At 43.0% G+C, this 26,445-nt stretch overlaps 1 protein-coding gene across 6 annotated transcripts; it reads left to right on the top strand.

Annotated features, from left to right (window-relative positions):
- The first annotated feature begins 1,159 nt into the window (after window positions 1–1,159).
- Window positions 1,160–22,576, top strand: Akr1e2 (aldo-keto reductase family 1 member E2). 6 transcript variants are annotated; one of them, XR_010043808.1, is made up of 11 exons: window positions 1,160–1,282; window positions 2,735–2,902; window positions 4,361–4,447; window positions 5,235–5,351; window positions 6,262–6,339; window positions 8,085–8,207; window positions 10,874–10,971; window positions 17,324–17,484; window positions 17,978–18,061; window positions 19,140–19,222; window positions 19,843–22,576. XR_010043808.1 is itself a non-coding variant. In XM_063238097.1 (11 exons), the coding sequence occupies exons 1-11, from the start codon at window positions 1,244–1,246 to the stop codon at window positions 19,883–19,885; spliced, it is 993 nt and encodes a 330-aa protein (XP_063094167.1). In that variant the 5' UTR covers window positions 1,160–1,243; the 3' UTR covers window positions 19,886–22,576. The 6 variants fall into 6 exon arrangements, 4 of the variants coding, with proteins under 4 accessions (XP_063094167.1, XP_063094169.1, XP_063094170.1 ...); XM_063238097.1 differs by having other exon boundaries at window positions 17,324–17,396; XM_063238099.1 differs by having other exon boundaries at window positions 17,324–17,396; window positions 17,996–18,061.
- The last annotated feature ends 3,869 nt before the right edge of the window (window positions 22,577–26,445 follow it).

Genomic DNA, 26,445 nt, shown 5'->3' on the forward strand with positions numbered 1-26,445 from the left:
TCTGCCACACTAGTTTTTCCCTAGAGCTGCCTGCCTATGTCCTGTAACCACTAGTCAAAATAATCCTCTTCTCCTTTAAACTGCGGGTGTGGGCACTGTGTCTCAGTGATAAGAAAGTGACTCAGGGGCTTAGGAAATTCTCTCATACCTCTTTCCCTCTAATGGCTCTAGGTTGTCGCTTTAACCTACCAATTTCCTCATTCAAGCCAGCATGCTGATCCAGTCTCACTTCCCAAGGTTACAGTGAGAACAGTCTCATTCCGGCCCGGATCAGAGATCCTGGGTTCTCTCATGTTTTGCAGCACTTTAGGTTCTCTGCCTCCCCAATCCTAGACACCTCTCAGCTCAGCAGTACCTCCAGGGAACAGATGATGTTTTCCAAGACCTCAGAACATCCATGTCATTCCATGTCATCCATGGAAAATGAAGACCAGTAGCGAGGTCTTCAAGTCTGTGGAATCCTCATGGTTATGTACTCCAAGCACCTCGATTGTAGGAGAAAGCTAAAGCCACTTCTTCTGTACCCTGGGCCTTTTTCACAAGGGGCAGATAGAGACTGACCCTAAGACCCAGGTGTCCAAGTGGTGGATATCAGGTGCCACACTTTGCCAGCGGTGGAACTGAGTAGTTGAAAGGGAGTTTTATAATTGGGATTATACAGCTAAGCTATTTTTTCCCAGCTTTCTCATGCTGACAGTGAAACTGCCACACCTGGTCCTGGTGCCAGGAAAGTTTCAATAGTTCCAGACGCCCCACTCCCACATCCCCACACCCCCGCGGCCTGCAGGTGGCCCACAGCCTGGCTGAATGTTCATGCATACGTCCGGGTATCCTCTCTTTTAAGTTGAAGTCCCACTGTGTGTTCAGGGGAAGCTGCCCTCACAATTTGGCCAAAATGTGAGTAAACTAATTTGCCCATTGTCGACGCCTTTCCTGTACTCTTGATAGCACCAGGGAGTGAATCTGAAGTGTTGGGTTCTAGATTCAGCCCCCGCCTGGCAGGCTAACAGTGGCTCTCTCATCTGCCACTCGGTTCACGCCGTGAGAGAGAAGATGCGCCCCGAGCAGCCCACAGTCAGAGCCACCGGAACCTAAGCAGCCCGCCAGCCAGCCAATTGGAGAAACCTCAACCCCGTGCTACGGGCCCAAACCAATTGGGACGCCAAACGCCAGCCAATCAGGGAGCGCACAGCAGGCGCCCTCTGGTCGCGGTCGCCGCCGCCGCAGTGACTGGCGTGCAGCCATGGCGCTGATCCCGCCGGTTGGCCTGGGCACCTGGAAGGTGGGCGGCTTGGCGGCCCGGGCGAGTGGGCGGCCGCCGTTTCCGCGCCAGCAGCTTCCGGTCGCGGCTGTGCGGTGCAGGACGGGCCTGCGCGGGTGTGGAGGCCGGGCGGCGGAGGGAGGCTGGGCTCGGCCGGTGCGGGGGTGCGGGGAGCCGGGCTGGGAGTACGGCCGAGCCCGCGCGGAGCGGCTGGACGAGGGTCTGCAGCCGCTCCCTGGGAGAGAAAAGGCTTTGTGGTTCCCGCCGACGCTCTGAGACTTCTGGCGTGAGGGCACGTCAGAAGTGCTGGCTGAGCCAGAATTTGAATATTTGACCTCTGCCTGTCGGAATATTTTAAAAATTATCCCATCTGCTTGGAGAGGCCGAGAGTGTACATTGTTCTTGCTGCGGAGTTCGTAGCCGGGAGCGTGCATTTCCCAGCCATTCCATGAGCCAGGGTAGATTGAGCTGATTTCAGGGTTGTCCTGGTTTTGGAGAGTGACTGGGAGCATAATTTTTCCCCTCATTGTCTGAAAGTTTGTGTTAAATTGGGATTAATTCCTTTTTATCATTTTGTAGAACTCTTATGGTACCTCCCTCCGAACTGCTTCATTTCTTTAATTTCAACACAATTAAACTTCTTTTTGAGTCAGGTTATTCTCAGAATTTTTTCTGTTTCCAATGTCATTTTTCCAAATTGTTGGGCGTGGCTATTGGTGATAGTTTCTTTATTATCATTTATCTTCATTTCTGTTTTTCATTCCTCTGAATGGATGAACACTACTGGCTTTAGACCTGCAAAGTCAGTGAAACACTAAACCCTATAAGCATTAAATTACATTTTACCTCAGTAGCTATCAATGCAGCCTGTTTTTCTCAGGATCAGCTGGTTGCCTGGTGGGGAGAGGCTGTGTTGGCTTTTCTTGTTTCCCAGACCACACGCCAGAAGGAGCTGGCATCTATCTGTCCCCACAGGGCCTTACGCGTGGCACAGATTCTCAGGGAGGGCTTGCTTCTTGGTCTCTTGTTCTCTTCCCCTACAGTCAGCGAATGGTGCTGACTCACAGGAAAAGACTGACGTCTGGCTGTGGCAGCACTCTTCCCCCAGTGGTGCATGCTTGGCCTTGATTCACAGGAGGGCTTGCTTCTTGATGACTTCTTACTCTTTTACCCCACAGTCCGTGAATGGCCTATTTTATGTTGATTTAATCCTTTAATCATTCAGGAAGCTTAAAGTATCTAGCTCAGTTCTCTGCAGGCACTAAAAACACCTGTAGATTTTCCCCAGCTAAGTAAAGGAGCTGAAATTTAGGTTATCAATCAATTCCTTTGTGACATTTTCTAACTTTAGGACTGCTTGATACCAATTCATTGACATCAATTTTTATGTATTCCTGAATTCCACATTCTTGCATGCAAAGGGTTGAGTTCCTTTACTCTGGAAGGAATATGTCTGTCTTGTTGGTTTTGCAGGCCTCTCCAGGAGAAGTAACTAATGCAGTGAAGCTTGCCATCGATGCGGGGTACCGACACTTTGACTGTGCGTATTTATACCAGAATGAGAGTGAGGTAGGAGAAGGAATCCAGTGCAAGATCAGCGAGGGTGTTATAAAACGAGAGGAGCTGTTCATTGTCAGTAAGGTAGGACTTCTCTGGTGAGGAGTGAAGGCTCTCCACTGCTTTGGTCTTGGGCAACTGGAGAACTGCCCTGAACTACCATAGATGATTTTCCAATTTCCTTACGAGAATCATTGACTTTGTTTTGTACTTAAACAAAAATTTTCATAGCTTCTTGCTAAGTTATACTGTGCAGCTTTATTTATTTTACATCACATTTGATTGTTCAGATAAGCATATGTAGAGCTCTCCTATATAATACATTCTTTTTAAAAATTATTTCATACTGGCTGGGGATTTAGCTCAGCGGCATAAGCGCCTTCCTTGCAAGTGTGCGGTCGTGAGTTCGATCCCTGGTACCGATAAAAACGAAAAAGACCAAAAAAAAAAAAAATCATTTCATACTAATTATGCAGAATAATGGGTTCATTTCGGCATATTTGTACTTACATAAAAAATTTACAATATATTCTTAAAACAAAAATTGATTGCATGGTAGGTGGGTACTTCAGCTACAGTGGTTAATAAAACAATGTCTCCACCCCCATGAGCAAAGAAATTCCCAGCCTTAGAATCACATGAAAATGAATTGTCTATAATATGCCCAGGTCTACTGACTAAAAAGGGCAGTAGTAAGTGGACAGGTGAAGGTGTCGAGCTAGTACATTAGACACAGGCATAAGGCCTGAGCTAGCGCTGCAAGTGCAGGCGTCTGTCAGGAATTCATTGTTCTTGGAACATAACACATGGGAGGCCTGCAAATGACAAGTGAGGTGGAGGGGAGCGAGGGGCCAGCTCATTCAAGTCCTGTTGTGCCACTTAATGGTCTTTTATTTTTACGTGGAGACAAAGGAGAATCTGTAGATTTTTAGGTAGGGCAGTTTCTATTCTGTGTCAGTAAGACTGCCTTGTATCTGGAGTTACAGTAGGTGAAAGGAGCTTGCGTTTGAAGCATTGGCAGGAGACATTAGCATCAGAGGTGGAGGAGAAGCAGGCCTAACCTATCACAGTGAAGAGAACAGGGAGGAGGCAGGGGGTGTGAATAAATTGTTAGGAGGTGAACTCTGGAAAATACCAGAGATAGACTAAGATAGTAGAAAGAAAGGGATTCCTGTACTTTTGACCTTACAGCAAAATGCTCGGCAAGAGACAGAAGGTTCAAGTTCTAACTGTCATTCCATAATTGTTGGATAGCTCGGATCACAGTTTGAGCATTTATAAAATGAGAATTTGAGGATCTCCTGAATAGTTTCCAGTTGTAACATTTCACAATTTCAAGAGTCAGTGTTCTTTCGATAGTGGATTTGCCTGTTTCACTTTAAGGTAATAAATTTTTACTATTCATCATTGCTATGTAGCTAGAACAGCAATGTGTGTGGTTGGCCAAGGAAAGACAGTTCCTTCTGAATACTCACAGCAGGGAGCTGGGTAACTGGGCATTCCTGTCATTTTTTTTTTTTTTTTCTTTTTTACCGGTACCAGGGATCGAACTCACGACTGCCTGCTTACAAGGCAGGTGCTTATGCTGCTGAGCTAAATCCCCAGGCCCTGGCATTCCTGTCTTACTCTGTGAGCTGAAAACAGGTTACTTTTGAATGGATTGTAGCCTGCAGGCAATGTGTGCTCATTAGCTTGCAAAAAGTTATAAAAATGTAGTTTAAAAATAAGTGAATGACTTGTCTAGCCACCTAGAATTACTGTTGTCTAGTTTTTGTCTGTTCTTATTTTTGTTAATTCATTATACTTATCATTTATTTTCGTTTTAGTTTCATTTGTCTTACTAATTTTTTTTTCACTTGGTGTAATACAACTCTCAGGTTAACTTCTGCATCCATTAATAGATATATAGCAGGGAAGTTATCAGGAGAAAAATACTTATCCAAGACTATGGAAGGAATGTCTAAATAAATATAAAACCGTTTATGTTAACTACCTATGTTAGCCTGAATAGTTGTAATGCTTTAGCAACAGAACCTTGAACATAACATATATAAGTTGGAAATATAATACAGACATTCTTACAATTTTTGCTCATATTCTTTTGCTTGCAGACATTGTTTTTCTTTGTTTTGTTTTGGTTTGGTTTGGTTTTTGGTCCCAAATAACAATCAGCTATACCACAGAATGTATTCTGGCATCTTGAACTTCCCTGCAGTAGGACGCAGGCAGACGGAGTCCTACTGTGGTGGTCCCTGTGGAACTTTTGTGAGGATGATGTCACTACCTCCCCTCAAGACTTGTCTTGTATTTATTGTCATCTGATCCTAGATTTTTGATCCCCTAGGTGGTAGCTTGCAGGTTATATTAGCCCTGGCCTGTGGCTGTGACTCTGTGACAGCATCTCCCTTCTCTGCAGCTGTGGTGCACTTTCCACAAGAAGCCCTTGGTGAGGACAGCATGCAGCCAGAGTCTGAAGGCCTTAAAGTTGGATTACTTGGACCTCTACCTCATGCACTGGCCCATGGGCTTCAAGGTACTCCTATTAGTCAGTTAGGTTTGTGTGATGGCTTAAATGTCAGTTTGGGAGATGACTTTAGAGTGAACTCATTAGCCACTTCAGTTCATCAGGACCAAGTGCCTCATTTCTCTGAACTCCCACACTCTGTTCTTGAGTATGTTCTATATCTTCCTCTAATAAATCCTTCTCATGTCTTTAAAAATATATAGAGAGAGATCCAGCTGGAGCATTCAATAATTTGAATGATTAGGTGTTGGCAAATGAATTTGTGATCTGCTATTTACTTTGTGACATGTAGGTAGTAGGTTTGTGCCTGAGTGAGACAGGTGGATTTCCAGTTAATGCATGTAACTCCTCTCAGTGGTAACTTTAGACTTTTTTATCCCCTCATGGTAGCTATCTTTGCCCTCCATCTCCTGTGGACTCTTGCATCTCACTTCATTATCTCTCCTCATTTTGGGAGTTTGAAGAGAAGAAGAAAAGGTCCTAATGATGGAGTTGAGAGAAGGTTGATTGTGCTTATAGGAAGTCCCCTTACCCTCATTCTGTACCTGAAATTATTAAAATTTTTGAACAATTAGCAGTGCTTCAGAAATAACCTTTCTACAACATAAGTGCATGCCTAACAAGCGCAAGGTCCTAAGTTCAGTTCCCAGAACAAAAAAAGAAAAGGCATATCCTTTCTAATCTTCAAGAAGTGGTCAACAAACTTCAAGGTAAATTCAGCTCACCTGATTCTGGGCTTACAAAAGTGGAGACTGAGGTCCAAAGAAAGGAAGTCGTGTGTCCAGACTAGTGTTACTTAGTGACTGGGGCAAGGCTTAGATGCAGATCTTCCAGGATCAGGGTTCCTGGTCTACCTAGAATCTTCTCAGCAGGGATGACCACAAGCTCCAGTAAGCTATTTTTCTTTTGGTTCTCACAGCCTGGAAAAGACAGTGTGCCTTTGGATCACAGTGGCATGGTTATACCATGTAACACAGACTTCCTGGACACGTGGGAGGTAAGCTGAGTCACACCATCTGGCATCTTTACCCTTGTGAACAGGTCTTCAGAGTGGAAGCTGTGTGAGACCTTGAGCTTCTCATGTCCAATGATAGAGATGGAGACTCAGGGTTTGCTAGGTGAACTAAGAGTGAGTGCTTGGAAAATTCACAGACTTCAAATGACTTTCTTGTTACCTTTAGTTTAGAATGGTATATCTCTCAAACATTTTAGGAACAATATATGTTTCCCTTTTTCCTCAGATTTTTAAATTAAATATTGTATATATTTCAAAAAATGCAATTGAATATAAACAAGAGAATTTAAAACTTGATGTTGTCATCACCCAGTGGTAATGCTATTAATAATTTACACTTTCTTTTAGTTCTCTCTTAAGCATTTCAAAACCATGATATTGGCAACATGATAGAGTTCACACAGAGATGTTGGGCAAAGCCCAGAGGACCAGTTCACAAGCCTCGAACTTGTTTCAAAAGTTGAGATGAAAAATGCTAAGGACTTGGAATGAAGTTTTGATCTGGAAAATCAAAAAGTAATGGATTTTGGTCTTGTAAAAGTTGACTGTAGGCTGGTGGAGGACTGCGGCAGTAAGATTCTCTGAGAATGTGCATTCCAGCACAGCTGAGTCAGTGTGTGTAGGTCTCCTAACTGGCATGGCAGGCAACACTGTATGTTCGAGGCCTGGGAAGAAAGCAAGTTCAGACTTAAAATTGTATCAGACTTAAAATTTGGAGATGAAATCTGAACCCGCCAGAGTGAGAATGCTGGATGAAGCTATCTGAGTGCCTGTGGTCATCCAGGACAGAGACATGAGGGAGACCACAGACAGAGACCTGTAAGCACATGCCATGCTTTCCTCCATGAAAACTGGCCATGTGGCTGAGCTCTCAGGGACTGCCTTCCCTGAAAGACTTGGGTTATAAGATGTTCATGTGTTTTGGGTATAATTCTAGATGTTGATGTGTTCTGGGTATAATTCCAGTGATTGTTACAGAATCAAGGCTGCCGTATCTGCACATTCATTCACTGGTCAGTGGCCTCAGAAGTACTTAGGACTTACCCCTGAATTCTGGCCCAGCTGGCCTGCTGGTTAGAGGTTAAGGTTCTGTTCTCAAATTCCATAAAATTTTAAATGATTAAGGTGAGATTGGATAATGACGGTATGTCATTTTGCTTACAATAATGATCTGTAGGTTGACAGAAAGTTGAGCAAATAAAATAAGTAGACATAATTGTTAGACATCCTATCAACAGCGGTCCAGTGGGGCTGGGGGTTTAGCTCAGCAGCATAAGCGCCTGCCTTGAAAGCAGGCAGTCATGAGTTCGATCCCCGGTACCAATAAAAAGGAAAAAGACAAAAAAAAAAAAAAGAAAGAAAGAAAAAAACGGTCCAGAATAATAGGAACAATGAATTAAAATGTGCTAAGTGTTTGCTAGAGTTCAGCCTTAACTAATTTTTTTTCATCCCATCATGTAATTACAAAACAACAACACTGCGATGTCAACAGTATTGTCCTTTTGCAAATGAGAAAACTGGGGCCTAGTGAGAACCTGTAACTCACTCAGAGTCCTCCAGCTCTTAAGGATGAGAGATTAGTGCAAAAAGGGTTCTGAAGCTCCAAGTGAAACATTTTAAAAGTACTGGGTGGATCCAGTTTATGCCACCATCAGCATTGCTGAGAGACATGGCTTGTCCACAGAATACACAGACATCTATCCCCAGCAGTTTCTGCTTTCCTGCAGGCCATGGAGGACCTGGTGAATGAAGGGCTGGTGAAGGCCATTGGAGTGTCCAACTTCAACCATGAGCAGCTTGAGAGGCTTCTGAATAAACAGAATTTAAGGATCAGGCCTGTCACTAACCAGGTGAGCTAGTGGGAGTGCCAGGGTTGAATTGGCATGCTTGTCTCCTAGCTGTTACATCCACATGGCTGTGTTGGAAATGGGAAAATACATGTTGTGTTTTTCTCTAGTGGCCATCAGAATTGTAACTGGGTAGAGCAAGTACATAAGCACTGGGACGAGCAGGCAAGCAGCCTTCCTTACAGTCTGTACAGTTCATGCCATCGACCAAGCGGGGTTTGACCTAGAGCTTGGTTCCCCACGTGGAATGGTGAGCAGGTCACCAGCTATGTTCAGAAGGGCGGGGGCCTGCCGCTGAGCCAACCCTCCTGCCTGCCTCTTCCTGCCCGTGCAGACTGGCAACAGAAAGGGGATAAATGACTTGAATGCCCCACCCCAGGCTCACAGGCTACCTAAATAGAGGTTCACACTTCTTTTTTTTTTTTTTTTTCTTTTTTTTAATGCAGAGAAAAGACTAGTGAGGAAAAGACTCATATTTGCTAGTCAGTTAATTTTACATGTGAAAAAGCCATTTTTTTGTAATAATTTACTGAAACTTTTTCTTAAAGAACAACAGTTGTATGGGAAATGTGTACATGTGAGAATGGAGCTCAATGAATTCCTGTAAACTGAGCATAGCTCCATCTCCAGTATACAGATCACAAAAACAGCATGACTGGTGCCCTAGTGGCACCCTCCCCTGCCCGTGTCCAGTACCCATTGCCTCTGCAAGGGTAGCCGTGGCTCTGATGTCCAGTAGCACAGGCTGCTGTATTATGTTTATTAATAAGGTAAGAAGGCATCACCAGCTTTTATGTCTAAGCTGTTTCACACAGTAGTGTGCTATGTTGATCCATAATGCATGGGAGTGCAGATCGTTCCTTCTTTCTTCTGAATGGTGTTCAACTATGTTAATGTATCACAGTTTACTTGGTCCATTTTCTGTTAGTGGGCATAATAGTTAAGGGGGGGCCTTTGGGTACTTTCCAGTTTAGTGTTACTTAGAGAAGAACCTAACTGTATTTTTTTAATAAATAAACTTTTTAAAATTGTGATGTAACTTTTCAATAGACACAAAAGAGTGTATAAGTCAAAAAGAATGTAGCTTGACAAGTTTTCATAAAAGTGAATGTACCCTAATATTCAGCAATCAAAGCAATAACCAACATCCTCAGCCTTACGAGAGGCTCTCAAGGTCCTGTCTTGGTCAGCAACACAAAGAGTAACCACTAACCTGACTTATCCTACTTTGGTTTAGCTGTTTTAGCCACCTGTATGTATAGAATCTGTTTATTTGCACAGCCTTGCCTGTTTTGTGTTAGGATTTTTTTCTTGAACAGCACTTTGAATATCTGACAGTGTGTATAACCTAGGGGAAGGAGACAGGTTAGAGGGTCTGTTTCCTGAGGAGTATAGAACATGAAGGCTGCAGATGGGATGGCTTTCCTTTTGTTGGCTTTCCTGGGAGCTTAAACCACCTGACATGCCGTAATCCTGAGAGAGCAATCTAGTTGTCTTTAATTGTCTCTAAAGGAGCATTTATTTAAAATCAAGTATCTGTAAACTGAAATTGTATATGAAAATTTAGAGAGTACAGAAGAGACTGCAGTCCTGCTTCCAGTTTTCTTAAAACGTTCATGGATGTCCCCTGTGGTATTTGTTACATGTAACTCCCCAGTGTCACTGACTCTTTTTAACAGGTATTTACTAAATATCCTTTGTATAGGGGCTATTCCTGTGTTGGTAGTCAGGGTTTGCCAGAGAATAGATTTAATACAGGGCACATAATTCATAGGATTTTTTTAGTGTTCACCCAAAAAGTCAAATGCAGAGGAGTGCAAGAGATCTGTCCACCTTAGAGACCACATGAGTCCAGCTAATGCCCTAGATCCCATGTACAAGTCTGTGTACAAGTCCAGGTGAGAGCCTAGAGTCTGCTGCAGTGCCCTCTATGAATCTATATAAGGATCCACACAGAGAAGAAAGACCCAGAGGTCAGTGGTGGAAGCTAGAAAGTACTCTGGAGGGGTGAAGGAGCTGTGCCAGCAAGCTGAGGGATCTGCACTCAGCCAGGAAGCAATGCTCAAGGTGAAGACCAGAGCGCCCCCAATGAGAACCACACCCAGCCTCACTGACGGAGGACCTGAGCTCCCCCAAGGATTAGAAGAGCCAGGTTTGTATCAGGGAAACTGATGCTGACTCAGTTCATCTGGGTGTTCCCATTTAAGTTAACCGTGAATTAATCCATCACAGTTGGCATATATCCTCGAACAAAACAGATTCAGGCAAAAATCCCTGTGTTCATGAAGCCTAAATCCTGATGACAAGAAACAAAGTAAATGAAACACATGAGGCGATGGGTAATGATGTCTTTTGGAAAGCGGAAGGCAGGAGAGAGGTGGGAGCTGTGGAGTGTCAAGGCTTTTCCCTGAGTGATCGAGGAAGGCCTTGCGTGGCAGATGACATTGGAGCCCACAGTCTCTACGACTGTACATTCATAGCCCTTTACAGTACCCAGTGTTTGGAGATGGCAGAGTCCAGCATCCTCACTTGTAAATGAAGACACCTGGGCCTCCGTGAGCCCTGGTGCTGGTCTGTGGCAGCCAAGACACTGCTAGATCTCCTCTTTTGGGTCTTTCCCACAATGCCATTTGTCTGAATTTAATGGTGCTTTATGATTCTATTTATAGATTGAGTGCCACCCATATCTTTCTCAGAAGCAACTGATTAGTTTTTGCCAAGCCAGAGGTGTGTCTGTGACTGCTTACCGTCCTCTTGGTGGCTCAAGGTAAAGACCTATAAGTAGGCGTGTGAGTCGGGGTACTATCATTAAATAGATGCCAGCTTCCCATTTCCTTTGATGCACTGAAGGCACTTCATCCAGAAAGTATACATAGGGTACAAGGTGACTACAGAGGGCTTATTGTACATCTCAGACTCTAAGCTGAAGATAGGGAGTTGGTGCTGGAAGCCAGGGTCACTTTGAGTGGGCTGTCCTGTGGCAGGCAGTACCTTTTAAGGGACATACAACCTAGTGAAGTGATGCCTTTTCCGAGCTCCCCACTGGTACATCACTCATTTACCCAGGACGTGTTATATACCTGTTAGTATTTAGATAATGCAGATTTCACATGTTCCCTTTCCCCACACCTCAGATTGTACTGTATCCCTTGTATTATCTAAGGAGCTGTCACTGACTTAGCTGCTTAAGCAGGAAACTTGAAAATCATCCCTTCTTCACTCACACTCATGTGAAATGTAATTCAGCTCCAAGATTTGTCGATTTTGTGCCAAGAGAACTCAGAATCTGCCCTTTGATCTTTGCTGTCACAGTCTCCATGTTAGTGAAGAAAGGCTTTCCTCAGTCTCTGAGAGGGGCCCTTTAACATCTTCTCAAATCAGCTCCATCCAGTGAGTTGTTCATGTGACATCTGAAAGGAGGTTTTACCCTGCGATCGTGTCATTTTCTTTATGTTGATTTCTTTATGTTGTGGCTGTTTTTGAGATACAGCTAACATGATCTTTCTCTGCCCTGGCTTTATTTCTCCTTCCTGCAAATCTCCAGTGCTCACCCATGTGAAGCTACTGCATTCCCAAGGATAGAACGTGTGCTGTTTAGTCTCTGTGCCTTTGTATATACTGTTCTTTATTCCTAAAAAGCTGTTTTTTAAAAATCTGACTAGTAGCAGTTTCTGGTGTAAGTGTCTAACAGCAGTTTCATCCTGGTGTTACCTCCTCCAGAAAGCTCTCCTGATCCTATTGTTAATATTCCGCACATAGCCCTTGTCACAGTGTCTTGTTATTATTTTCTTTTCACTCTCTCCAACTAATTAAGGGTACTTGACTGTAAGTGCTGTATCTTATGGGCTGTTCTCAGCCCATAGCTTCATACCTGGAATGTACTAGGAGCCCAGGAAAGGCTAAAATAATTGAAATTTTGTGTGTGTGTGTTTTCCATATGAAATGAGCCAGACATATTTGGTCTTGGTAGCAGCTGGGGAATTCACAGAACGCTGGGTCACACATAATGGCGGAGCTTAGATGTGATAAGGTCTTTAACATAATGAGTGGGGAATCAGCAAAGGGACGGGCACAGCTGGAATCCTGAGTCTTCAGCAAGGAAAAGTGTGCAGTGTCTCTCAGGAGTTTAGAGTCCAGCAGCCAAGTCAGTCCTTTCCAGCACAAACTGCCCAAGCCTGGTCTTTACCACCTGCATTTTATCAGCCTCCTAGTCTCCTGAGTTCTGACCAGTTTCTATACAGAACAGTTCTCGTCTTTCAACCCACATCTCCAAATCTTTACAAACTCTCTAGTCCCAAACCACAATCTCACATACAGAGTCACAGCAATAACCCCACTTCTCTGGAACTAAATTCTTTCTTTTTTTAAATCCATTGTGTTTCAGAGAGAAAAATAAAATTGCAGATCACAGTTAGGACAATGGTACACACTTTGCACATTGCCATCTCTAAATCATTCACCCAGAGCACAAGACATCTGCATTCAGTTGTCCAAACACTACCAGTACAAACCTTTATATTCAGTGAACTCAGAGAAATCAGTAGTATAACTATATTAACTATATTACATATGTATATACATATACATATATTCTTTCTTTCAGCTTCTCACATTAGTGAAATAAAACAATGTTTACACATGCATGTCTGATTACACTTTACAAGTATGGAGTCAAGTTATATTCATTTACCTATACAAGTCTCAAGTTTGTCCTTTATGGCTGAGTAGTACTCCTTTATATAATAGAGTACCACATCTTTTATTTATGCATTCCTAAATCAATGGACATATAGGTTGTTTCCAAAATCTAGCTATTACAAATTGTGATGCTATGAACATGAGGGTACATATATCATTGTGGCATAATGTTTTTAATTCTTCTGGAAAGGTACCCAGAAGGTGAATAGCTAGGTCAAATGGGACCTCCAGTCATAGTTTTTTGAGGAATCACCACTCTGATGATTTCCAGAGTGGTTGCATCTGGCACCAAATTCTATATTAGTTCCTTTTCTCATTGCTGAGACAGAATACCCAATATTCAAAATTAAAGGAAGAAAGATTTAATTGGCTCACAATTTGTAGTGGATTCAGTCCATACTTGACTGGTGCCAGGCACGGTGAGTAGCAGAGAGGCATCTCAGGAGAACCAGGGAAGCAAGGGACGAGCACAGCTTTTTCTGTTTCTTGTGTCTTATCAAGGCTATTGTGGGTGGGTTGTACTCGCTGTAATCCTTGCTCCTTTGAGCCTACTGTTGCATTATGGATCAGTCCCACACTCTAGATCCAGTCACCTCGGAAAAAGCCCCACCTATGACTGTGTGCGGCTTTAGGGAACAACTAGACACACAGCCAGAGTACTTGGTTATTGTTTAGTAAATGCTTTTTGATAAAGCAGTTATATGTGGTTATTAGAGTCTGTCCTTAGCCTGCACAGCTTCTGTGGGATACTCTGTCATGGCCTTTTATAAAGTCTCCTACGTTAAGTTCCTATAGGTTCACAATAATCAACTTTTCCCATAATATTTGGCAAAGGTTTTCTGGATTATTAGCAACATCAACAAATATTGATTACTGGTGCTGTGGACCCTATTATGTCCTTTTTTTTTTTTTTTTTTTTTTTTTTGGTATTTTTTTTTTTTTTATTTAAGGAGAAAAGAAAGAAAAAAAAAACAGTGAAGGGGTACAAGTTATACAGATTTACAGAAGAAAAAAATGCGCAGTAGGAAATCACTAGTTAATGGATTACATATTGCCATCTTAGAAATAATTGTTCAAGTCACAAAATTAAAGCTTGTAGAGTGGACATTCCAACAATGATACTGCAAACAGTTCTGTTCAATGATCCAATAAAACTCTGTGATATCATTTTCTATCTTATACATTTAAATATACATGCAGTTATATAGTTTAGAGCACTTTCTTTTCCTCTCTTTTGTACAGTGACTATTACACATTTTGGGTTTCATTGCTCCCACGGTTCTTATTGCTTTTTTGGAAGAGAGTAAAACCAAATGTGACATAACAGAACAGAATCGGTCAAGTCAAAAGGGTAGATATAATAGATAATATTAACACATAATACAAGGTGATCAACAATGGTTACCATAATGCCTCCCGCTATTTCTAATAGAATTGCCTATATCATTAGTTGTAATACAATTGAACAAAACAGTAAAGAACAAAACCGACAAAACCAAAACATTGGAGATACTGTAGGTCTTCAAAAGTAGATAAAAGTCAACGAGAATGGGCGTTATAATGAATCTCATTATCTTCTCAGCTGATGCCTAAACTTTCGAACCTGATACTATCCAGCAAAACAGAATAGAGGAACCTCGGTCAAAAACAAGATGGTGAGAGTAATACAGGGCTTCAAATCGAGATAATAGAAAGTCAAAGTGGGTTACTATATTATATCCTGCTATATTTTTCCCTTTAATTAAATGGATAAAAATAAAAAAGCAAATAATGGAGTGGAGATTGAGAAAAAAGAGGGCATAACAGCGAAACAGGGCAGATCAAAACATAACCATTTAAGCAGAATAGTGTTTCACCACCAGATATTTCCGACCCAAAAGTAGTTACCATATTGACTCCCCCCCTGAAGTCCTTGAGTACAACTTCATATACTGTAGCATTAAGTATATCAAAACAATGTAAAATCATTTAAGAGAATGACAGCATTATAGAGTATTTAGAATCGACTAACAGAAAATGAACAATGGTCTCTGTATCATCTCCTTGTCTTTAAAAGGTTTTTGCTTATACTATCGTACATAACAAAATCCAATAAGATACAACCTGTTTAGACCATTGGAGACAGAAGAACAAAAGCTAGATGAGACTTCAAAACAAGATGGTACTAAATCAGCATTACCTATTAAGATGTCATTTTCTCCAAAATAGCTGTTCCTATCATCCAATCTTCTCTGTCTCATTTCTGTTGAGCTCTTTTTCTGTCAGTAGCTGTCAGTTTGTCTTCTTCATTTTGTTCTCTGCTCCATTCGTTGTGGCCTCCCCGCCACTATTTCTGGGTTCTTTGTATTTTTCTTTTTTTAGAATATCCTGCAATACTTTCTGTAGGGTTGAATTGGTGGTTGCAAATTACCCCAGTTCCTCTTTATCCTGGAAGCACCTCGTTTTTCCATCAATTTCCAGGGACAGTTGTGCAGGATATCTCAATCTTGGCTGGAGATTATTATCTTTCAAAGCTTGAATTATTTCCCCCCATGCTCTTCGTGATTTGATGGTTTGTGAAGAGAAATCTGCTGTAATTCTGATGGGTGTTCCCTTGTAAGTGATCTGTTTCTTGTCTCTTACAGCTTTTAATATTCTGTTCTTGTATTGAATTTCTGGAATTTTTATTATTATATGCCTGGGTGTTTCTCTGTTAGGGTTGTAGGTAGCTGGGGTCCTGTATGCCTCATACATCTGAGTATCTTTACCTTTTGCTAAATTAGGAAAATTCTCCTGGATTATTTCTGTGAGTAGCTTTTGTAGTTCACTTGTTTGTGTCCCTACTTCTTCTTTTATATTCTTAATCCTTAAGTTACGGCTCCTCTTATCATCTTCTTGTCTTTGTATTATTGCTGTTTGTTTCTTTGTTATTTTTAAGAAGTTTTTCATTTCATTCTCCCATATTTCAAGTCTGCCCTCCAGTTCAGATAGTCTGTCCTTAGTTTCTTTCAAGCTGTTATGCCAGTCTTGGATAGACTTCTTAATTTCTTGATAGTCCCTTTGCACCTGCTTCACATACTCAATGCTTTCTCTGTTTTCTCCATCAAGCAATTCTTCCCTCTTTTTCTGTTCTTCCATTCCACCATCTGTTTTTTCCTGGGTGGTGCTTAGCATTTCTCTAACTATTCTGCATACTTCTAGCTTCAGGTCGTTGATAACTTCATTCCTGAATTGGTCTATGAGGCTCTCTATATGGCGCTTAATGTATATTGGTGCGGTGTCCACTATTGCCTGTTTCTCAGGATTGGGGGCCGAGGAGCCTTTTTTGTTGCTTCTTTTCCCCATATTTTCTGTTCCTTATAAAATGCAAGCTTACATAGGAGGCCCGGCTTCCCTGCCTGTCAGCCACAGCCTGATCAAATTGCGCTGGCTAGTTGTTCCCGCCCACCGCTGTGCACCAGGGAGTTGCGGAGGAGGCAGCCTATGCGGGAGTCAGTCGCTCCTCCGGGCCACCGTCAGGCTCTGGGATCTGGGTTAGGCCAGCCTAGGGAGTCCGCCCACAGCGTCACGCAGGCCAGGTACTTTTCACCAATCCCGTCCGAGAGGGGAATGTGTGGCTGGAGTTGCCACCGCGCCCTGCTCTTACAGGACTGCCAGAGCCCAGAAAGTCCTCCGCTGGAGTCAAACTGTGGTAGAGGGTCAGTTTCTCTCACTCACCTCGCCACCAGTCAGTTTTCGTGTACGCCTCCTTGTCCGTCCTGTTTTCGACTCCGTTCGCAGACTCCCGTTCCCAGAGCTTCTGCGCGTCTCTCCTTGCCGAGCCGCTGGTGGAGGCAGCCAGCCGCCGAGCGGCGGAAACCCAAATCGCGGTTTCCAATGGCGAGGGGTCCAGCCTCCACACTGAGTCTTTTCTGTTCCTATTTTAGCACCAGGACTGTATTCCAAGTTGGCTTCTCTCAGCCCAGTTCGTTCCTGAGTCAGCAGAGCATATCTCTACTGGTTCGTGTCTCCTTAGTCCGCATCATTCCTGGCCTCTGAGCCGAGCCTTTCAGAGAGCCTCCGGTAGTTGCTATTGTCTGTCCGCCATGTTCTCCCCTGTCCTATTATGTCCTTAGAAAGCTGAGATGTTTGCAAGCCCTTTTGTTGTTGGAAATACCATTGTCCTGTATTCTCTGATGGTGCCACCTCTTTTTAAAAAAACTGCAGAATAATGCATGAAAAGTTATGCAGTGAAGCTCTGTTCACCAAAATGTTAACAGTGCTTATCTTCAGATGATAGATTTGCATTGATGGGCTTTGTGCGTCATTAAAATTTCCAAAAGTGAGCATGTTATTTTGATGATAAAATAATAAACCTTTTGTTTCAAAGAAAGGTTTCACCCTTAATAAGAAGCATCCTCATCAGATGCTGTGACTCATCACCTTCTTGTGTGTCTTTCTAGTGAGGGGGTTGACTTGCTGGACGACCCTGTGATCCGAAGGATTGCAGAGGAACATGACAAGACTCCTGCACAGGTACCAGACAGGGCTGTCCTACGCTGTGAGCATCCTCTTCATATCGTCTCCTCTTGGGGTCCTGAGGCTCACCAGTTCCTGAACATGGGTTAGTCCCCCTAGATGAGGCAGTAATGCACTGGAATTTCCTCATGTGAAGTACCAAGCTGGTTGCTTCCATATCCCCTTCATTCAGTCTGTGCGCCCTGCCTCCTTAACTATCAGTGTATAGGACAGGCTCTTGGGTATCCCCTGTAGCCCAGCAGCTGTATGGACAGTTAGTGTGGAAGAGAACAGAAAAATCCTCTATTACACTTTTTTATTTTAAAGTCCAGTTTATTTGTGAGATTGGACACATTGTAAGGAATTCTAATTAAAGTGCAGACAGGTCTTCTGACCATCTCCTTGGTCCAGTGGCATTTCTCACTGATACACTCACTGACAAATCTGTCTAAAAAGTGTGCCAATCTGATCTTTAAAGGACTTTAACATGAAAGATACTTGGGAATTTTTATTACAGGTTGTTAGGAAAATGACTTAGATTTGACTTCATATGATTTTCCTTTATGTAACACAGACTTATTTTTTCATTTCACTTGTAGATTTTGATTCGATTTCAGATGCAGAGAAATGTGATCGTGATTCCTAAATCTGTCACCCCACACCGAATTCAAGAGAACATCCAGGCGGGTGCTTTTCTTCCGTTCTGTTCGTTTTAGCTCATATGTTAGCTGCAGAAGGGAGCAGTCATCAGAGCACTGTGACCGTAACACAACCAGGATCTGTTCCTCTGTGTCATGTTGGTGAACTTTCCTCACAGTGATTCTTGCATCTCAAGGAGGTTCTCTTTCCTCACATGTAGCATTTTCTCCTTTCAGCCCAAGATGGGGAAAGAGGGAGGAGGCCAGGGATACCAGGGGCTCGTCCTTCGGGTAGAGGCTGCCACTGCAAGTGCTGGCCAGTGCCTGCTGTTCACCCCAGAACCCCAGTGAATGTAACATACCACAGCTGCTCCAGCCTTGGCTGTAGGGACTCTTCTAGAGCTGTTGACTTTTCTCTCTAGTTCAGTCTACTATCCTGCCTGCCCACCCCTACCCCCCATCAAAATTCCTGTTTAAGTGATTTTTCCTGGCTTCAGAATTCTGTCTTGTAAATAGGCTGGGGTTCCATAGTCTCTGACCCCCTCAGGGAACATTAGAATCTCTTGAGAATCCCTTCCTTCTCAGATTCAGCCCCTCACCTAGGTGGTGATGCTCATGAAATGCTATTATTGTGGAAGTGAAGCATTGTTCTTGAGAACATTAGGGGGCAAACAAGAGGAAGGGGTTAGGATACTATTTTAAAAAGAACAAAAGAGATTATTTGGAAAAACGTTTCTATGATGTGGATGCTGCTAGAGCTCAAGGTTTTAGGAACTGAGTGACTTCCTAGTTGGTGTAATATGTGGAAGAGTGGTTTGTCTTTTGTGGGAGATGGTGGATTAGTAAAAGAAAAGGTCTTTGCTGTCTTTTAACTATCATTGTGTGCTCTTTAGCCTCATAAAATAAAAGCAGTAGATATTCCATCTGTCCAGCATTGACAAGCTAAGGTAGTACGAGTCAGATCATCACCTAAAGTGCCTTGTGGGACCCTGGACTGCTGTAATTCAGGAGAAGTCCATGTGTCTAATGCAGAATTTCTTTTCTGTCTTTATGTCCTTTGCCAGTTTAGTACATGTTGTAGCTAACAACTAAATTTCTTATTCATATTTTATTTTGATTCCAGGTATTTGATTTTGAATTAACAGAGCAAGATATGAATGACATCTTCAGTCTAGAAAAGAATCTCCGATTGGTCACATTCCCCACGTACGCATGACTCTTTTACTTGCTTTTTATGTGAAGTAATACACCATGCATCCTTGACTTTGGAGTTCATTGCATTCCCAAGGGCGTGTTGTAACTCAGGCCGTCAGTCGAAGGCTCAAGTACCTCTGTGCAGCCTTTGACTTCTCTCTCCCAGACACAGCCAGATCTCGGTGTCCTTACAGAGACATTGGCTCTGCATTTCTCAACTCACTCCATACAGGAGAGGATGTGGTAATGTTCCTTCCAGAACTTGCTATGGGTTCAGTCCATATCAGACCACCTGGGAGCACAAGTGGCCAGCATAACCCAGACTTTGGTTAAAAGTTAAAACTAAAATTCCAGTAGTAACCCAGGTTGTTCGTATGTCACCCTGATTGTATCTCAAGGGTCCATTGTACTGTTCAGATTAGATGATTGGTTTCTGAAAGCCATTTACAATATACATTTCAGGTTAATTATAACTTCCTATCATAATTCTTTCCCATTTGAAGGTGGTCCACTGAATGAAGTCAAGGAATAATTTATATACTAAGGAGTTACAATTACCTGGCTCTATTTTTCTAATGTTTGTTTTAAAATATAATAATTCTTTGTTTTCTATTTATTTTTCCTTTTTTCAGAACTGAAAATCACAAAGACTACCCTTTCCACATTGAATACTGAGAAAAGCTTCCCGCTCCCACTTCTGCAGAACCATGACAGAGTGTTGCTGGTGTCATCCAGGCTCCGAAGCCCCGTGCTGAGATGGGGGCAGGGCACACAGAGACGCGTGGCTTCCTGGCTACTCAGATGCCCAGTTCTTACCAGCATACCAAGAACTGAGGGTGTCCCAAGTTCCAGAAGGAGAGACATGTGCTGCAGGTCGTAGCCACTGTTGGGGATCCATACTGATATTAAGGATCTGTCAAGCACACAGTGCAGTATAATTTCTAGATATCAATACATATGGCCTCTACCAAAAAAATGACTCATCGCTTAAATTTATCTCCATTTTTTTTTTGTATTGTTTGTGGGGGATGATTACTGGAAATCAAACTCAGACCCTGGCATTTGACAAGCAAGTGCTTGTGCCACTGAGCTATTTAATCTTTAACTACTGTTTTGAAATGATGTCTTTAGGGAAGTTAAAACATGCACATTGAAATTCCCAGTCCTTGGGGGCTGGAGGTTTAGCTCAGCGGCATAAGCGCCTGCCTTGCAACCAGGCGGTCGTGAGTTCGATCCCCGGTACCGATAAAAATGAAAAAGACAAAAAAAAAAAAAAAAAAGAAATTCCCAGTCCTTGTAGAAACAGACTCTTCCAGGTACAAGCCATTTACAAGCAGTGGAGCTCGGAGCCCGGAGCCGTACTGTCCTGAGGGAGGAGGCCATGCAGGCTGCCGCCTGCGGTGGCAGGTGTAGCCAGAGTCTCTGGGCGACTTGAGTTTGTCCAGGAGTGTCAGGTGTCCAGGAGCACAGCTTGTGTTTGCTCACTGGCATTTGGCTGCTGTCCACAGGTGGCAAGCAGCAGGGAGGTTGATCTCATGCCCCTGCCCCACCCAGGTGCCCCAGGGACCTCTCTTCACCCTGCTTCCCAGTTCAGTCTTCATGTGTGTCTCAGCATTCTTGCCCTGCCTGGCACAAAGATCAAGGGAGATGTGAGGGCCAATAGCTAAACAAGGCTGGTCTGAAGATGTCTTGCTCATGTTACTTCCCATGTTGTCGTACAGGCAGGCCAGCCAAGATAGACAGGCTCTGTCATCAGGAGTGGTGTCGTCAATGCAGGGAGCTCTGCTGTTCAGACAAGACTTGGCAACTTCTGCTCTGTTTATTGGATCTTAATATGCTCCTGGCACTAAAATTCCTGGGAAGAAAGCATGCAGATAAACACTGGGAAGTTGAAAAACAAGCTATTTCACACATTTAGCTTGCAGTCCGGATCCATGTTTCCTAATCTTTCCAAATGATAACTGAAAGCTCTGCATCTTTCTAATTTCGGTTTTTATTGGTACATGTTTGTAGTGCATAGTGATTGTGTTCATCATGAGGAGTTGGTGCATATGCCTAACACATCTTAATTCTTATACATCCCTTCCTCGTCCCTTCCTGCTTCCTCTTCCACCTGAGATCAGAGCTTGCAGACCGCTTTAGGCATCTCCAGCTAATGTGCTTCTGTGTGAACCGCCTCTTCTCACTCTGATGCTATAGCAACAAGCTCTGAGAAGAAAGTTGTGGTGTGCACTCATGCCCTTGAAGGGACTGGGTTTACTGCCTTTTCTGAGTGACTGCGATGTTTACCATGTTTTGTTATTCTTGTTGGTCGTTTGTGTATCTGTGGAGAAATACCTTCTTGCATTTGTGTGAGTTCATGACGGTGCCCCCAGAGTAGCTGGGAAATGGATTTAGAAATTACTCGTTGGTTTCAAACTTTGAGCAATGATAAAAGTAGAATTTTAGTGTTATTGGTTCTTTTTTCCCCTTCTTTTCCGTTTCTCCTGTTTAGACACGTGAACAAATGCTTCCATTGCTCCATGCCATTGGCCTGGAGCATGGCCTCTTTTTTTTGTTTTTTTTGGTTTTTTTTGTCTTTTTCCTTTTTATCGGTACCAGGGATCGAACTCACGACTGCCTGCTTGCAAGGCAGGTGCTTATGCCGCTGAGCTAAACCTCCAGGCCCCCTTTTCTCCTGTTTAATAAGCACAGTAAACTTTACATGTCGAATCAGTGCTTCCAGTCACCTCTGCCCCTTAATATGAATTCTTGCACCTTCCATAACCTAGTGAGTGGGAATTCCCTTTAAAACTTCTCAGGGGAAAGCAGTAGAGCAACTTTTACTCTCTTTAAAGGAGAGATCCTTTAAAATGTCGTTTAGAACCATTTTTAAAACATACTCCGCCAGACAAGCAGTGGCATCCTTTCTCGGAGTAATAGCCGAGAACAGCTGCCTGAGGTTCCCTGCGGGACCTGAGAGCCATTCCCACTGTCTGTTACTTCACTCCTTAAGCCCTTCCCTGCCCTCCCCACCAAGCAACCCAGCTATCTCTGCTGAAGCCACTCTAGACTTCTTGTTGGGGCCCTTGAATGTGGAGGGGATAGACCCTAACCCGTAGCACCCAAACTTATACCTGATTTTCTTCTTCATATTAATTATATATGATTTGCCTGTTTAGTCTCATTATTCATATCTCCATCTAATAGCAAATAAAATTTATAAGGGAGAACTTTACCTGTTTTGTTTAAAACTAGCACCTGATACAGTAAATACTGACTAAATATTTGAAGGATATTTGAAGTATTTGAGTAAATACACTTAAATAAATGTAAAAGCCACCAATTTGCAATTTAAAATGCCAAATAAATTCATGATAGAGTCTGTTTTGATCTGTGGTTGGATCTTTCTGAAAGTGCTTGGATCTGGGCATTGCTGTGCTCAGGAGTGAATTACCACACGTATGAGTTTGTAGACACTTGCACTGTGAGGAGTGTGGGCCACCAGAAGAGTCACACACTGAGGCATGTCTTTGGAAGTGTCTGTCTCCCTGGCTCCTGCTTCCTCTGCTTCCTGTCTGCTGATGGATTAGCATTAGCAGGTTTTCTTTGCCAGGCCCTTGCACCATTTCTGCCTTGAAGCCAGTTGACCAGGCCCTGGAACCTCTGAAACTGAAACAAAATAAATCTTTTCCTCTTTAAATTGAGTATGTTGGGTATTTCATCCTAGTAATGGAAAAGCTGAGCAGTGGAGATGCGTTGATTCATTTATAAGGTATCTTTTGTTAAATTTAAGTACAAAGATGGGCACAACCTGGCTCACCCTTCAAAGGTCTCAGGTTCAAATGAGACAGAAATGTAGAGGCAATTACAACACTCTGTAATATGTGCCATGATATACTTAGCTGGGTTACAATACTTGTTCATTTTGTGTAATAAAATTTATCTTATTAATGCAGAATGTTTTCAGAGGGCCATATTTTATTTATCTATGTATTGAGGTAAGTAAACTGCCCACACCTAGTTTTGCAACCCCTGTGGAGTTATGTAACTTTCACCATGTTTTAAGTCAGTGTCACTGCTAGTATAATCCTCTCAGTAGAGCTATGGCTGGAGAATGTTGATGGTCATAACTGTTGGTCTAATTTCCAGGACCAAGCAATCTTCCTTTAGCACGCTGACACCAGACTGCAATCCCCTTTTGACTGGCTGGTTTTCTGGTACTTTGAAAACATAAACCTTTCCTTCCTTCATTTTAGGCATCAAATATTTTGTCTCAGCAATGAGAGAAAAGTAGCCAAGAGAGTCATTTATGGATTAGAATTCTCCAAGAGCTCTTCTACTTATTTTATCACCCAAAAACTCTGACATGACTAAGAAACCTATGTGGTTTTCTTTGTTTTTGTTTTTGTTTTTGTTTTTGTTTTTGTTTTATTTAAAGTGAAAGAAACAAAAAAAAAATACATGGAGATAAAAAAGGGTAGAAGTAATACAGAATTACAGAAAAATAAATGGTAAGAAATCACTAGTTGATAACTTATATATTGTCGTCTTAGAAATAGCTGTTCAGGTTACAAAATTAAAGTATGTAAAATGACATTCAAATAGTGACACTGCCAACAGTTCTGCTCAATGATCCAGCAAAAACTCAGTAATATGGTTATCAGTCCTACGCACTTGTTTTTTGTCTTAAAGAGGGTAAGATTAAGTGTCTAGGTATTTTTTACCTGTTCTGAGCACAAAACTGGGAGCAAAATACTTACTAGATCTCAGTTGGTGGTTTTTGATGTCCTGTGGCCCAATTAGCAGAGAACCTAGGAGCCCCTCTATCCACGGAATGAGTGGGGTTCCTTTTCCTGTTTATTCTTGACTCAGAAGGAGGGCAGGAGAGCAGGAGTCACTCAGTGAGGAAGAAGCGGACTATATGAACTGTCCAATCAGGTGGTGGCAAAGGTCCTGAGAATTCAATATGTGTAATGATGTTCCTCAGTGGAGGAAGGCTTCCCCAACATCTGGTGAACTGTGCATTGTACAGAACAATGCAAAAGAATTTCTGAACAGATATTTTTTAAAAATGGCGACTTGCTAGGGGATTGGGCAGAGAGACCCTCAGGAGAAATCATGTTAGATGCTAGAATAGGACAACATGGAGAGGGCCAGACAAATGGATAATGATTCTTATTAACCAAGACAGCACGGCTGGAGGATTTAAGGTGAGACTGCAATGGCTGATAACGGGAGTCTGCAAATCCCGCATCTTTAATGCAGCACACTGACCAGTGGATCCAAGAAGAAAAGCTGTATTGGCTTTTGGTGACTGCTGGAAATTGAGACCCAGGACCCCGCGAAGCAGCCAGGGCTGCCCGGCTGCGCCGGAGGAGATTGTGAGAAGCTCCGGAGTTCCAAAGCCGGCACCACGCAGTTTTCTGACCAGTCTGTGCTGTGTTGGGAACGCAGTGAAGGCAAGCAGCGTAGTGTGCAGTAGACTCAAGAGGAAGACCTGCACTGAGTCCTGGTGAGTAGTGGGGACTGGGTCCCGCAGCTGCTGTGGCTGGCTGGAAGACATCTTGGAACTGGGCAGAGCCCACCACCACAGCTACATCAATAACACGGAGAGTCTGGTGGAAGACATCTTGGAGTTGGGCAGAGCTTGGAGCTCAGTGACATCAGACAGTCACCCCTGGCATAGAGAAGTCTGGTGGAGGACATCTTGAAAGTGGGCAGAGCCTGGTGCTTTATCCGCATCAGCGACATAGAACTAGAGGAGGACATCTTGGAATTGGGCAAACCCGCAGCCGCAGTGACATTAGATAGTCGCTCCTGGCACAGAGAGGTCTGGAAGAGGACAGCTGGGATTTGGGCAGAGCCCTGTGCCATGGTGACATTAGCCAGCTGCTTCTGGCACAGAGAGAACTGGCAGGATCTGCTGGGGCTGAACCAAGCCTCTGGTTGGAACCCAATAAGCAGATACAAAATAGTCACGACTCTGTGACATCCACAAAGTACAGCCTAATTTGCAGATTTACTGGCACGAGGCTGGAGGCTAGTCTGCACTGTCCCTGCATCCCTGCCTACCCCAGATAACAGCAAATTGAGGAGGACAGCAAAAACTCAAGTCAACACACTTCTGAAAGGCCCTAAGCAATACAGAGAGGGCCAGAGACTCCCAGAACACTCCAGTCTGGAAGAAACCAGAAACATGACAAGAGATAGAAATAAAAAAAAATCTCCAGCTCCCCAACATGAGAAAATAAGCCCAGGAGAAATAAACACTGAAGAGAACAGGCACAGTAACCATTCAATACTGGACACAGCATCAGCCGAAATAAAAAAAGAAACCTATGTTTTCTGTTGGTGTTCCATGTGGGCTGTGGTGCTGACTGATTGTGGCACTGCTGCTGGGACTTGTGCCATGCCTGGAGGTAGCATATGTCCTTATTCTCTCGGGTGTTAACATCATCACTGTCACCAACACTTTCTCATCAGTATAGTTTATAAGTAATGTTAATGCCTAGAGAAATGCACAGAGATTTCTCAGAGTGCCTCCTGTTTTATAGGTTTTTTTTAAACTAGAGAGAAAAATGCAAATACCTAAAACTGCAGATTCACAACAGGAAACTAATCTTATAACAATATCACACCTACACTCTGTGAAGTCAGTGCCAGGCAGACAGTGTCCAGGAGCCCTTTTTATATGTAGCCGTACTTTTATTATGTGGAGAAATCTATTCCATTAACCTGGTGACAGCCAGGGAAAGACTTGCAGTCATTTCTCATCTAGCAGTACAGGTCACCCACTCACTATCTTCACAATGTCAGCAACCTGCCATCTTCTACAGGCACAGTGACATTTTTTGTGAAAAGCACCAACTTTGTGCCTCACCTCAAACTCCACATCTGTGAGTCCCTTTTGTAAAGGTAAGCTTTTCATTCCTATCACAAACAGGGTAGGAAGTGATAGGCAGGTAGTGATTAAGAGCTTAGTCTCTGCTGCCAGATTTCCTGGGTCAAAATCTGCCTATATCACTTAATACCTAGCAATTTATATTGCGAATCAAAAGCAAAGAGCCCAGCAGGATGATTTAAAATGTGAGTTTGCCCATAAAAGAAGTTCTGGTAAAGTTAGAGCAGAGGAGGTACTGATAGTTGCAAAGGGTAGGGATGGTAGAAAAGATACCGTGTGGACATCACAGGAAGCAGCAAATCTCCACCCTTAGCAGTCTCAAAATAGCAAGAGTGAAAGATTGCTTTGAGGA

This window comes from Cavia porcellus, unplaced genomic scaffold (genome assembly GCF_034190915.1).
Source record: "Cavia porcellus strain 051 isolate PalLab524CR breed Dunkin Hartley unplaced genomic scaffold, mCavPor4.1 scaffold_27, whole genome shotgun sequence".
NCBI lineage: Eukaryota > Metazoa > Chordata > Mammalia > Rodentia > Caviidae > Cavia > Cavia porcellus.